At 45.7% G+C, this 13,650-nt stretch overlaps 1 protein-coding gene across 15 annotated transcripts in view; it reads left to right on the forward strand.

Moving 5' to 3' along the window:
* The window catches only part of GTF2I (general transcription factor IIi), a 54,482-nt gene that overhangs the window by 34,518 nt on the left and 6,314 nt on the right, over positions 1 to 13,650 (forward strand). For all 15 annotated transcript variants that reach the window (XM_077312359.1, XM_077312361.1, XM_077312362.1 and 12 more), the window contains 9 exons: positions 20 to 203; positions 427 to 485; positions 1,300 to 1,374; positions 2,861 to 2,959; positions 5,563 to 5,628; positions 7,577 to 7,760; positions 9,467 to 9,525; positions 10,268 to 10,378; positions 10,599 to 10,679. In XM_077312359.1, the coding sequence (XP_077168474.1) occupies positions 20 to 203; positions 427 to 485; positions 1,300 to 1,374; positions 2,861 to 2,959; positions 5,563 to 5,628; positions 7,577 to 7,760; positions 9,467 to 9,525; positions 10,268 to 10,378; positions 10,599 to 10,679 (918 nt within the window). The remainder of the gene's footprint in view (positions 1 to 19; positions 204 to 426; positions 486 to 1,299; positions 1,375 to 2,860; positions 2,960 to 5,562; positions 5,629 to 7,576; positions 7,761 to 9,466; positions 9,526 to 10,267; positions 10,379 to 10,598; positions 10,680 to 13,650) is intronic.

Below are 13,650 nucleotides of genomic sequence, written 5' to 3' on the forward strand. Positions count from 1 at the left end.
AACTCCATTTTCTTCCCAGGGCAAGCTTTGGGTCTCAGTGAAGCAGTCAAGGTTCCGTATCCCGTCTTTGAGTCGAACCCTGAAAATCTGTATGTCGAAGGTTTACCTGAAGGTATTCCCTTTCGAAGTCCCACTTGGTTTGGAATCCCACGTCTGGAAAGGATAGTTCGTGGAAGTGGAAAAATCAAATTTGTGGTGAAAAAGTAAGCTTCCCGTTTATCTCTGCTGCATTTTAAATTTGATTTCTTTTGGATTTCCTCCCCCCCTCCTGGGTTGGAACTTTAGTGCCACAATGCATTTGTTCCAGCATTTCATTCAAATGCCGAAAAACCTACTGCATTGCCTAGAAACACTCCTGTAGGGACTGCTTGAGTTAGACATGTTTTTATATGTATTGCGACTGAGCAAACTTTGTCTTATTTATAGGCCAGAACTTGTCACTTCTTACTTGCCTCCTGGATTGGCTAGCAAGGTGAATACTTCAGGTAAGTGACTACAAAACAAATACATGCCTCTTTCAAGTTGTAAATAAGGCGGAGGTGACTCAGTTACCATATTGGCAGAAAGTAAGACGTTTGGTATCCTGTAGGTGTCCCCAAAGTCTTCTTTATTTACTTCATATTTTCTTGCTGAAGTTTTTATCCTCAGACCGTGTTTTCCTTCTGTAATTTAGGAGGGATTGCTAATGGGTGGGAACAAGGGCATTCCAATACTGGCCATTTTGTTCTTAACCTCTTCCCTTCGAATCCCTAACATAAAGTAAAGAAGATGCTCATCTTGCAGAGAGTGCGAGGCCAAACTGTATGCCTGGCTTGGGAAGCTAAACTCCAACCTTAATGTCTGTTTAGGATGAAAATGGGCATCTTGGCGGTTTGCTTATTAAGGATGGCCTTATAGCTTTGCTTTGACATAGCATCAGTCACTGTTAGATTGGCAAGAGGCTGAGTCCTCTTATGCTGAATGCTCAAACCTGTCAATGTCAGCAGTGTGAATTCCAGTTCCTGCCGGCACCCAGAATGTCTTGCAGCCTTCATTCAGATAAATAATGGCCACCCAGTGTGACTCTTTGCCAAGCGTTGGGGAGAGGTATGTGGTGCTGGTACTGAAACCCTTTGGATTCAACTACCACGTACCATACAGACCTTCATCCTCCTAGTTCTACTGAATATATATTAAATAAATGCTGTAAAGGAACAAGGGCTGCAAATGTGACCGTTGGTTTCTAATGATGGTGCAGCACTGGTTTGTATAAAAGAAAAAAGAGGCTATTCAGTGTTTTGTTTTGTTTTTTCTTTTTAGGATCCCAGAGTCCAGATAACTCAAGTCCTGTAAGCAACTCCAAGGTTCCGGAAATCGAAGTTACTGTAGATGAAGGTACGGCATTCTCCAGAAGAATTCTTGTTGAAGAGCCCAGACTTGGGAACTGCACATGGTATCCCAAGCAAGGTTTCTTTAGCTGTCGAAGGGGCCTTTCTGTGAAAAGAAGACGTGACTAGTGAGACTTACTCCTGTCAGTTTGAGTGGTTTCATTGGACTGGAAGGAAAAAATTTCCTATTTGTATATATTATTAATATATATAATGGTATATATAGCAGCAAAAAATAGCCAAGGATGAAGGTTGGAGACTGGCAGCCCTGCAGGTGGAGCTCTGATCCACTGGCTGAAAGCATCAGAATTAGGTGATTGGGGTATGGAGGGAATGCAGTGAAGAGGGCTATCTCTAGAGGCAGCAGTAGCACATGTGAACGGAAGCCCCCCTTTGTCCCTCTAAGATTTACTGCCTGGTCTGTGAAGTGCTTGGCTAGTTGTAAACAATAACCTGCTGCCTCTTCCAGACCATGTGCTGTCCCAGATTATTGTTGATGGGGAAATGCTTGAGAGTTTGGGGGAGGGATGAGTATAAAAGAGTGAAGCCATCCCCTTGAAGTGTTCCATCAGGAGGGGCGCCTTATTGGTTCAGAGTGGTGGTCTGATTAGAAGTTTGGGCCTGTGCATGTAGAGGCGAGAGGGTAGCTTGCATTTTGACATGCTTAACGCGTCAAAAGATGCCCGAATCAAGAGCATTTCCATGCATGAGATTGACAGCAGAGCAGTCTGAATTAAGAGTGAGTAGTTTTCAAACTGTAAGCTACCTTCATCATTTTGAGTTCTGCACACTTAGTGGACCCTGTGCTGTATTGAATATGCTGTAATAAAATGTTTAAATCTCAGATGAAGCCTGCCTTATTAGTACCCAGTGGCCCAGTAGGCTTGTTTTTTGACACTCTCTTAGGAGGAAACTCCTGATGGTAGAGCTGAGAGAGAGCTAGTGCAAAAACGCCCCCCCCCTCCCCCCAACCCTTTTCCAGGGTGTGAACCAGGGAGCTGTTTCAGTCAAGGAGAGAGACTGCAAGGAAGTGGCTTGACTCCTGACCTCTTGAGGACACAGAGATCTCAGAGGAGGCCTAGGAAGGCCTCGTTGGCTGTACAAAGACTCTTACACGGTATTCAATGAGAGTATGCAGAAAGTCAAGGAGGAGGACTCTTAACTTCTTGTTCGCCATGTCTTTGTGCATGGAGAAGGGTGCAGGGAGCTTGAGTTGCCAAGGGGGCCTCAAAATAGCCACCCAGACTTCTGGATGTTCAAATATAGCTACTTGTTAATATTTGCTCCCTGCACACGGATTATAATTCAAGGTTTGTTCCAGAGTGGCTTTTCTCAACCGATATTTAGCTCTGTACAGGACTGGGTGTTTAGGGTAAGTTTGGACATTGTTGATCTGTGCCGTGGTTGTGCTCCAGGAAATATAAATGTAAAGCTTTATCCCTTGACGTTACAGTTGCTAAGTATATGCTGTGTGTTTGTGTGTGCTTGCCTAGGGCTTGCTACTAAGACACAGACCCCCGAGGTCAGAAGTAATCCTCAAACCAATGGATCCAATGCTGGTTTCAAGCCAAGAGGAAGAGAGTTTTCTTTCGGTAAGTCGTGACCAAAGTGGTGGGGTACGGGGGTGTCTATAGCGTCATAGCTGAGAGAGCTAGGAATCAGGATTGCTGTGGTTTAAACTGGTGAAATACACCTACCTACCTTTCAGCACTACAAGCAACTTATCAGTTGGTAAGGTAGCAATGCTAGAAGAGTAGCCCAATTTGTTTTGTCAAGCTTTGATTATTACAGGATTTTTTGTTTACATTTAATGTTATTTATAATGATGTATATGCCGAGAAAAAGAAAAAACATACCTGTATATCCAAAAAGCAAAAAGCATACACAAGAAACAGATGTATACATTGAATAATAAACTAGGTAAATGGTAAATCTGAAGATCGTAAGAAGAGCCCTGCTGGATCAGACTGGTGGTCCATCTAGTCCAGCATCCTGTCCCACAAAGGCCGACTGGTTCCTCTGGAGGTTCAACAACAGGACACAGAGGCCAAGGCCTTCCCCTGCTGTTGCCTTCTGGTACTGGGATTCAGAGGTTTACTGCCTCTGGATTTGGAGGTTCCCTTTAGTCACCATGGCTAGTAGCCACTGATAGACCTATACGCCATGAATCTGTCTAATCACTTTCTAAAGCCATCTATGTATCTGACCATCACTACATCCTCTGCCGGTGAATTACACATTTTAATCACTCACTATGTAAAGAAATGTTCACTTTTATTCATCCTGAACGTGCTGCCCATCGGCTTCATTGGATGCCCTTTAGTTTTTCTGACAATGTTCGTCTTGTCAAAATAGAACAGCCTTTCTCAACTTTTTTTACTGTTGAGAAACCCCTGAAACATTCTTCAGTCTTTGAGAAACCCCAGAAGTGGCGCAACCGTGCAGAATATGGTTGGGAAGCACAGGCTGTGTACGTGCCCATCCATGGTCCCGCCTCTTCCCACGTCCTCCAAGCCCATCACTGGCCATTTGGGAAGGGTGTGTGTCAGCATGACCATATAAGGTCATATCACTTGAGAAATGATTTTAAAATATTCAAAATTAACTCCCACCCGTTTGAGAAACCCTTCTAAGGCCATCAAGAAACCCCAAGGGGCTCATGAAACCCTGATTGAGATTTTATGAAGCCATTCATTTGTAGAAGGGGTTTTGATTCTTTCCACTTTGCAGCCATTACCAGCTAGGCATGAATGAACAGTCTTAAAACTAGCTCCATTTCTGAGGGATCCACATCACCTAGTTTTGTCAAGCTTTTAAATCACACATTAGTGTCCTTGCTGAAAGCCACGGGGAAGGGACCCAGCAGTGCTTCATACGGGAAGGCATTCCGTAAGCCACTGTTGTGTATTGGTAAAGAGTATCAGACTGGTATCTTGGAGACCCAGGCTTGAATCCCCACTCCTGTGATGGAAGTTCACTGGGTGCTCTTGGGCTAGTCAGTATATCCTGCTTTAACAGAGGATAAAATGGAGTTGAGAAGAACCGTGTAAGCCACTTTGGATCCTCATTGGGGAGAAAGGCAAGGCATAAATAAAAGTAAAATTAAATAATTTCTGTGCTGTGCTGAAAAAAATCTTTGTGGGACCTCTTAACTGTAGCGATGCACACAGTGGAACTTCTCGGAATTATTTCTGCAGAGGATATTTTTTCTGTATCCCAGCTTGGCTTTGAAATCTGAGTTGCCCAGCATAATGCTCATGAGGAGTGGAGCGAATGTCGGCCTTTTAGCTTCATCAGTGGGGCTGGTTTGCAAGGAAGCCTGCTGTTTGAGTCAGTCAGGGGTCCTCAGAGGGTATGAGACCACTCGGGTTTTTTCACAGATCGTTTTGGGGAGAAAGAATTTCTACACTCACCTTCACCTGGTGCGCTTGAATGGGCTCACACCTGCCGTGCGGTTTTGGGAGATCTTTTTACCCTTGTTTGTATATGTAGCGGTTTGAATGTGCAATGAAGCTTACAACACCATGTTTCATCATGACCTTTTTACTGGTAGGGGACTGAAGTGACTTGCTAAAAGTCAGTTCCTGGCTGAGTAGCCTTTTGAACCAGGTTTCTCATCTCTCTGTCTGGACACTGTTTCCGCTCAACATTATGAGAACTTCCTTCAGGTAGCTACTTAGGTAACATGGGGTCTTGAGGCAGCAATGCTCCTATCACTTGTATATAAGTGGTTCCCATTTATAAAATGAAGCTCCTAGTTGGGCAGTTTAGTTGAAAAGTAAAACTATGGCCAGATGGATTTCTAACAAAAGTACAGGAGACTTAAATAGTGTTGTCTTGAGTGCTCTGGAATCTTCACAAGCCAGTAAGGCAGGGGTAGTCAACCTGTGGTCCTCCAGATGTCCATGGAATACAATTCCCATGAGCCCCTGCCAGCGTTTGCAATTCCCTCATGGGAATTGTAGTCCATGGACATTTGGAGGACCACAGGTTGACTACCCCTGCAGTAAGGGATGCATCACTTGAAAGTTCTGTAAAATGCCGGTTCATCTTCTTGGCTTCTGTGCAGTTCCTGTGGAAAAAATAGCCCCATGTGAGACTGCACAGAAAGCCACTCAATGAACAACAGTTAAGTGCTATCCTATTTTCTTTCCCATCCAGAAGAAATAATCTATGCCCTCTCCTTTCTTGACAGAGGCCTGGAATGCTAAGATCACTGACTTGAAGCAAAAAGTTGAAAACCTTTTTAATGAAAAATGTGGTAAGCACGTCAAACATTAATACAGACGCGTATTTAGCACTTCAGGGGTGAATATAGCTTGGCTGCTCGCCAGTCCAGAGCACTATTTTATGTTTGCTCAAGGCCTGGAACTTGTTCTGTAGAGAATTCTTTTGAAAGACAGACCTCTGCCCTAGAATCATAGAGCTTGAAGGAACCTCCAGGGTCATGTAGTCCAACCCCCTGCAGAATGCAGGGAATGGCCACAAGAACCAAGCACCTATACAGTCTCTTTTTGTCCACCCACTTAAAATCTGCCTAAGTTCACAGAATTAGTATTTCTGTCGGATGGCTAACATTTCTGTAACACTTAACTGCATATTGCACTCCCCTTGATTTCAGAAGGCTAGCAGTAGAATCTAGTGGCGCGGTGGGTCCTCTGAGGGCTGGAGAGAAGCTCTTACAACCCGAAACATTCCCAATGCCTCTTAGCCCACCCAGAGAAGAGAAGCAGCATCTTAGAATATAATCTCTGGCCCCAGCAGGGCGGAGCCTGGGCTAGTTCAATCTCTTTAGGTAGTGGAGATCCGGTTGCTTGGTTGTGGTCGGTGGGGCTTGCTTGAAAGATTTGTGTTTTGGGACTGGCGTTTGCTAGGGAAGAGCTGGCTATTCAGTGGATTGTGGGCAGAGGGAGTAGACTGGAGGAGGCCCTGTGGCCTAATGCCCACTCTTCATTCCAGTTCTTCCATCATCCAGCAGGGCCCAAGTAGTCATGTCATTTACCTGTCGGGGCTGAACATGCCCTCGGATATCTGGTTCAAGTGGAGCCAGCTATCTTCCAGTACTTGGTCCTGGAAGCAAAGGCTGGCCTGGCGTGAATTACAGTGACCTGGTTGGGTGAGGCAGAAGGTGTGCTTTCTCTTCACTCTCGTCTACCAGGATCCTCAGTAGATTAATCATCCAGACTTGAATGGTCAGGGAGGAGAAGCCAGCCATTGTCGTTTCCAGATGTTTTGTCCCTGGTTTTTGTGTTAGTACTTGCTGCCTACTGTTTAACTCTCCCTGAGCTAGAACAGGTTGTCTTGGGCTTGATGTTGACATTCCCACGGGTTTTTGATTGGGGGAAATTTAACATGCACGCTAGTGAAGCTTAGGACTTCAAGTCCCCCCTGGAAGCGGTCTCAAAACCCTACAAGGATGTCATAATTCTATATTAGGGAGGTACTGAGGGGTTAGGAAGACAGCAGAGGGAAATTTGCTTTAATTGTGGGTGGGCAGGATTTTATCTTCCGCCCCCAGCGTATTTATTGACGTGAATGGAGAGGCCTTGCATTTTTGTACAGTTAACTTTTTTTTTTAAAGCTTGGTGCAGTGGTTAAGAGTGGCATCTTTTAATCTTGCGAACTGGGTTTGATTCTCCATTCCCCCACATGCAGCCAGCTGGGTGACCTTGGGCTAGTCACAGCCCTGGTAGAGCTTTTCTCACAGAGCAGTCCTGTCAGAGTTCTCTCAGTCCCACCTACCTGACAGGATGTCTGTTGTGGGGAGGTGAAGGCGATTGTAAGGCACTTTACTTCTTCAATTAGTCAAAAGTGTGGAATAAAAACCAACTTTTCTTCTTCTTGTATTCCATCCTACAGATGACTTCTGTAGATTTTATGATAGAATCATTGAGTTGGAAGGAGCCTGCTCAATGCAGGATCAGCCTAAAGTATGTTTCCTTCACGTTTCACAGTGAAACTTTGATCCTTGCACTCCAGGACTGAGCTGACTTCTTATGGGGTTCATTTATCTAATCAATAAAAGCATTGGGGGAGGATTACATCTGCATAGGGATTGTCTCTTTCAAACGGCTGGTAAAGGATAACATTTCCCCCTCCAGTAGCCCTCTGAAAACTTGCCTGTGTGTGTGTGTGTTTGAAAGTGCAGAGGATTCAAGGCCAAGCAAGCCTTTGAATTTTTTAAGATGCCTTTTTTGTTGCTGTCGTAGGGGAAGCTCTTGACCTGACGGAGCCTGTGAAAGTCCCTTTTGCACTCTTTGAATCTTACCCTGAAGATTTCTACGTTGAAGGCCTGCCCGAGGGAGTGCCCTTCCGGCGCCCATCTACATTCGGCATTCCGAGATTGGAAAAGATCCTCCGAAACAAAGCTAAGATAAAATTTATCATTAAAAAGTAAGCCACATGCATGTGTACCACATGAGCTGCCCCTCTGCACCACTTAAATGAGTCGAGCATGTAACTTAGGCAAGGGCTGGGTTCTTCAGTCAACAGCAAAGGAAGGCTGATTTAATCCTTTGTCATGGCCTGCCCCCAGAAATCAAGGGGGAAACCACTTCAGAATAAGAATATGAACAACATGCTTTATTTATAACTCTGAGTCAGGGCAAAGGAAGTGTTTTGGCTGAATGAACATGTTCAGATAATTTGGTAGAAGGGCTAGTCGTCACTTGAACGGGTTGATCTCCAGAACATACCACCAAACGTGGCCACGCCAAGTATTTTCTGGGTTTTGGGGGCTGCAGACAGAAATCAAGGAGCCTAATGTGTTAAGCTGCTTTAAAGAAAATCAAAATGCAGATCATGAAGGTCATTAAGGTCAGAGGATTCCTGCTGGAAATCGGTCTGTCGGAACTACCTAGTGGTTCCTCAGTATTGCCAGAAGACTATCAGAGATGAAACACACACAGGCTTACGCCTTCTCTAGCACGGTGATGCTGAGTGAACTATGGGCAAAGACTTTAAAAGGGTGAAGGTTTGGAGGACTTTGAAATGAGAAATCTTCATGGACCCCAGGTTTGAAATAAAGGCAGCTCTCTTCCCCTCCCCCAGCCAAATTTACTCACAGACCTGTCAGCCTTAATTCAACCTCAGCTTTAATTGCCCAATTGCTTACCCATCTTGACCCTAGCTAGCTCTTCCTGGCAATTACTCCCCCAGCCTCAATCTATATGCAGTGGTTGAGGAAATTCTGTTTCAGTGTATCTGGAGAACTGTATGTGCACATGAAAGCTTATACCTTGAATAAAACTTTGTTGGTCTTAAATATTCCACTGGACTCAAATTTTGTTCTTGTACCATTCTCGGAAGCGCTCTCTGTAATCCACCAAGGGCAGGGACGAGGTTGTTCCTGAGCAGGGAGGTAGAGAATTCCTGCTTTGTACAGAGTGAGGCCTTCCTTATGCTAGGATACAACTCAGCTGAGAAGTACTATGAGATTAGATCTCTGTGAGTGCTAACATGGCACTTCAGCCCCTATGTACTAGATGCTAGGAACCAACAACAGAGAAGGGGCTTTTGGCTTCATGGCTGACTTGTGGACTTTCCAGAAGAATAGTTTTGGTCTCTGTAGGAGGCAGCGTGTTAGACTTCAAGGGAACTTCTGGCTTGATAAATTAAGGCCATTCTTCAACACACACACACACACACACACACACACATTTGTTGTGTGTTTCTTCAAGAGTTCTGCATGGCTTTTTCCCAGTTAATGTAAACTAGATGCAGGGATCAGAGTTTCACCTTGGTTTCTTGTTGACCATTTGGGGATAAAAATACCACAAGGTTATTGGTCCTGTATGGGTGGTGCTTGAGGAGGGGAGTAGTGTCTGAAGTGAACAGGTTAAGGAAAGTTTACAGCAAGGAGGGTTCCATTGTGATCGTAGTGCAGTACGGAAGATGCCGGCCTCCTCCCAGGCTACTTAGAATATTCCATTGTAAGGAAGCATCTGCCGCCTCGGTCCCAGTGCCATGATAATCTCGCATGGCTTGTCATTACAATGTTTGACTTGAAGAGAAGTGAAACCATGCAATTGTGTTTACTTTATTAATTTCACTTCTTCTTTATATTCTTATGTCAAAACTTTGTTTGTGTTTCCCTGCAGGCCGGAAATGTTCAAGGCAGCAATTAAAGAAAGCAGCACTGCAGTTCCAAGCCCTCAAAGTGAGTTTCACACCATGGCCAAGTCCTAGATGGTCCTGAATACTTCATCAAGATGGTGTCTCCAGTAATGGTTCCTGAGCGCCCTCTAAAATGGTCAGCCGGCATAGAGAAAGCATTAGGCAGAGTGAAAAATGAAGCCGTGGTTTGACAGTGAAGTTATTCTGGACAGTGTCGAACTTGCTGAGTTGTGCATTTTTGAAATTGTTTCAAATTTCTACACGCCTGCGGGTGTTGTTCCACAGTGGGGTCTCCGCAGAATACACACAAGCCATGTTTGTGGGGGTTGACCCTATTCATCTGCCGTACTAAAGCATCAATGAACGGATGAGCATTAGAGGCCATTCTGCTGTTGCACTGCTTTCCCCCTCTAAGCTCATTCCAAGCAGCTGCCATTTGGTGTGTGTATGTGGTATATTATTATTAATAATAATAATAATTTTATTTGTTAACCGCTGCTCCCACAATAAAATAAACCTGACAACCCTCCTTCTGGGGGGCCATGTCATCAGTGCCCTGAGAAGGCAGACTGGCTGTGATCATACGTTGTCCCTCTTTCAGGGGTGTACCATTTCCATTTTAGATTGCTGGGGCAGGCTGCCCCAAGCATCGGCTAACCTCGGGTTTAAATGTTGGATGTCTGTGATGCCTTTCTGCTGCTTGGGCGTCCTCGCGTGAAGTGAGATTGAGCCGGCTCCTCTTGAGCCATTTTGGGCTCACGCTTTGATTTCCTGTGTTTTGCAAGGAAGAACCAGTTCGTCTAACACTGCGATAAATCCCGTCCGCGTCCCGGACCCCGTGGTGAACACGGCAGCGGGAGTGGAGGACCTTAACATCATTCAAGTGACAATACCAGGTACTCGGCCCACTTTGGGGGGTTTTAGCAGCCGGTGCGGCTAAGAGAGCCAGGCTGGTGTCGTGGTTAATGAGCGGCAGGCTCTCATCTGGAGAACCGGGGAGCCGAGTCGGAGAAAGCCGGCTACCTTTTTAAAGAAGCGATGCCGCGGCATCGGCATCTGCTGGCGGGGGTCTCATCCCTGCCTCCAGTCCTCCTTGTTCCTTGACATCTCTTGCAGACGATGACGAGAGAACTTCCAAGGTGGAGAAGGCCCGGCAGCTGAGAGAGCAAGTGAACGACCTCTTCAGTCGGAAGTTTGGTAATTTGTTCTTGGACCTTGAAAGGCCACTTTCTTATAGTATTAACTCAAAAGCAAGGTGACCTTCAAAAACGCTTTTGGCTCTGTAGAATGGGGTTGGTGACGGTGGGCGTTTCCTCTTCGACTCAGGTATCTGGTGGGCTCCAGTGGGCGGTGAAGGCCGACTGCAGCCGGGACTAGGGTCATTGGGTCATTGCATCTCCGTGGCCTGACCTTCTTGGCATATAAGCCGAGTCTTATGACTTGGCTGGTTGTAACCATCATGTCTCCCTCTGCCACAGAGCATGGAAAGAAAGGGGAATGGTGCTTGAACCAACCACCTAAGGCTTTTTTTTTTTTTGGGGGGGGCTGCAAGTGCCTCTCAGACCTGGCGACTTCAGAGATAGGAAAAGCAGCTTTTCCTGCCCCTCAGCTGTGGCTGCCAGGTGATCTCTGGGTCTCTTGCAGAGGCAAGGCTAGCGGCCGTGGTTGCTGCAGTACAGGAGCCCTGGAAAGGCTTGGTAGGAAGAGGATGCCTCATGCTGTCTGACTGGCTCGTTATCCTGACCTGGATAGCCCAGGCAAGGCCAATCTCAGATCTTGGATGCTAAGCAGGGCCAACCCTGGCTAGTATTTGGATGGGAGACCTCCAAGGATTTGGGTGTCAGTTCCTCCAAGGAACACTAGGGGTCATGACGAGGCAGGCAATGGCAAAACAACTGCTTCATAAAATGGGGCCAGGGTTGCCAGCTTTGAAACTGGCCCCTGTCAAGTTTCTACAGTTGCTCAAAACACAAATCTTTGACATGGTGCAAAAGAGGAAGTTTATTCAAGCAAGTAATTTAACCCAACCAGTATCTTGTCGGAACTGGGGTACAGCAAGCAAGGCAGAGCATATAACCCCCTCACCTACACCCATTACATTCCTGAGACAAGAGGAGATGGGGTGTGTGTGTGAGAGAGAGAGAGCACGAAAGGGAAAGGAAGGGAACAGGGCACAATAAAACCCGCTTGATTTATACATCTATCAAACTACCACCCAAAGCATATGCAGATAGAACAGATGGCAGACGCATAGCGCTCTGACAGTCCCTCTAGCTGTCCCTTCAAGATCAGTAAAGACCAGGTGATGTTGTTGACTTGTAAAACCACTTGAGACAGGCTGTATTAAATATTGGATAGGTTAAATGTTTGGATGTTGCTCCAGTATTCTGGGGTCAATAGAAGGGGCAGACGGTCAGCCTTTACAGCTGATGCAGTCATTGCTTTATTGTCAGTTGACAGTATGAACTACAGTAGTGTTAAGTTGTAACCAGATAGTATCGTGTCCTCAACTGGCTTCTCAGTTTGGACATGAGCCCCATCTTTGTTCCTCCCACGGTGGTGTCCTGTCCATCAGTTTGTAGAGTTCTATTTTTATTTTTTGCAGACTCCCTGAAATTGCAACTTGTATATCAGGAAATACCAGGGGAAGTTCCAGTGCATGGTTTAAACTCACGGTAGTAAAGTGTATGCCAATTGTGACATTGGGAAGAAATTTAGCACAATGGGGGCAAACATGAGAAGATGGAAATAAAGCAGAAACATCTGTGTGCCAACACAACATGGAAATCCTTCGGCAAGGCAAAAGAGGAAGCTATCGGGAAGTTGAAGAACAACTTGTCAAATTTGTACACGCTGCAGTCCCAGCTAAGTGGGAAACCATTAAAGCGAAAGCTCAACCCATCTCATAAGCACAGTGAATTCCATAGCAAAAATTCAAGGCCAGTAACAGTTGGTTCATAGAATCACAGAATCATAGAATTGGAAGGGACCATACAGGCCATCTAGTCCAACCCCCTGCTCAACGCAGGATCAGCCCAAAGCATCCTAAAGCATCCAAGAAAAGTGTGTATCCAACCTTTGCTTGAAGACTGCCAGTGAGGGGGAGCTCACCACCTCCTTAGGCAGCCTATTCCACTGCTGAACTACTCTGACTGCGAAAAAGTTTTTCCTGATATCTAGCCTATATCGTTGTACTTGTAGTTTAAATCCATTACTGCGTGTCCTCTCCTCTGCAGCCAACGGAAACAGCATCCTGCCCTCCTCCAAGTGACAACCTTTCAAATACTTAAAGAGGGCTATCATGTCCCCTCTCAACCTCCTTTTCTCCAGGCTGAACATTCCCAAGTCCCTCAACCTATCTTCACGTCCCTTGGCCCCAGATAATCCTCATCGCTCTCCTCTGTACCCTTTCAATTTTATCTACGTCCTTCTTGAAGTGAGGCCTCCAGAACTGCACACAGTACTCCAGGGATGATACGTTGTGTTGGATTTTGGGTGTGAAGAACTTCACTTGACCAGCTTATGCAGTCATTAAGTTCCAGAAGTAGGTGACTGGATTACATATTGATCGCAGTTATGCCCTGAGCTAAATAGGTAATGCAGAGGAGACATCAGCATCCTTTGACCTGCCACTCAATTATTCTGTAAAAGAAAGAAGCTCTACACCTGCCCTCATGAAATCTTCAGGGAGTGTGGGGGGGGGACGCTCATTACAGTAATGTCAGTATTCCTGGATGGTACAAAATGGCAACCTTGTTTGATTTTGAAGAGCGAGACACTGTCATTGGAACAGCTGCCTACTGGAGTGATTCTTAGGTGTCACAATGAAAGTTGGCTGTCTATAGATGTAACAAAGGATTGGCTGAAAGTTGTTTGGAATAAGAGTCCAGGGGCGAGCGTAAGAAAACGGGGAATGCTTGTGCTAGAGGGCGTCTGACGCCAGAAGTTAAGAATACAGCTTGAGAAATTAGACAAATCTGGTGGCCATTGCCAAGAAGGGTCGCTTCACAACCACAGGTGTTTGTTGAAGTGATGAGCAAGCCCTTTAAAAGCTACTTGGAAGTCTTTGTACGCAGAACGGCTCATAGGGAGGAATCCTGCTCCAGCCCCTACAGACAAGCTAGTCTGACTCCACTTCTGTCGGTGGATCAAAACAGCACGGGTTCGA

Source organism: Paroedura picta, chromosome 15 (genome assembly GCF_049243985.1).
Source record: "Paroedura picta isolate Pp20150507F chromosome 15, Ppicta_v3.0, whole genome shotgun sequence".
NCBI classification, from domain to species: Eukaryota; Metazoa; Chordata; class Lepidosauria; order Squamata; family Gekkonidae; genus Paroedura; species Paroedura picta.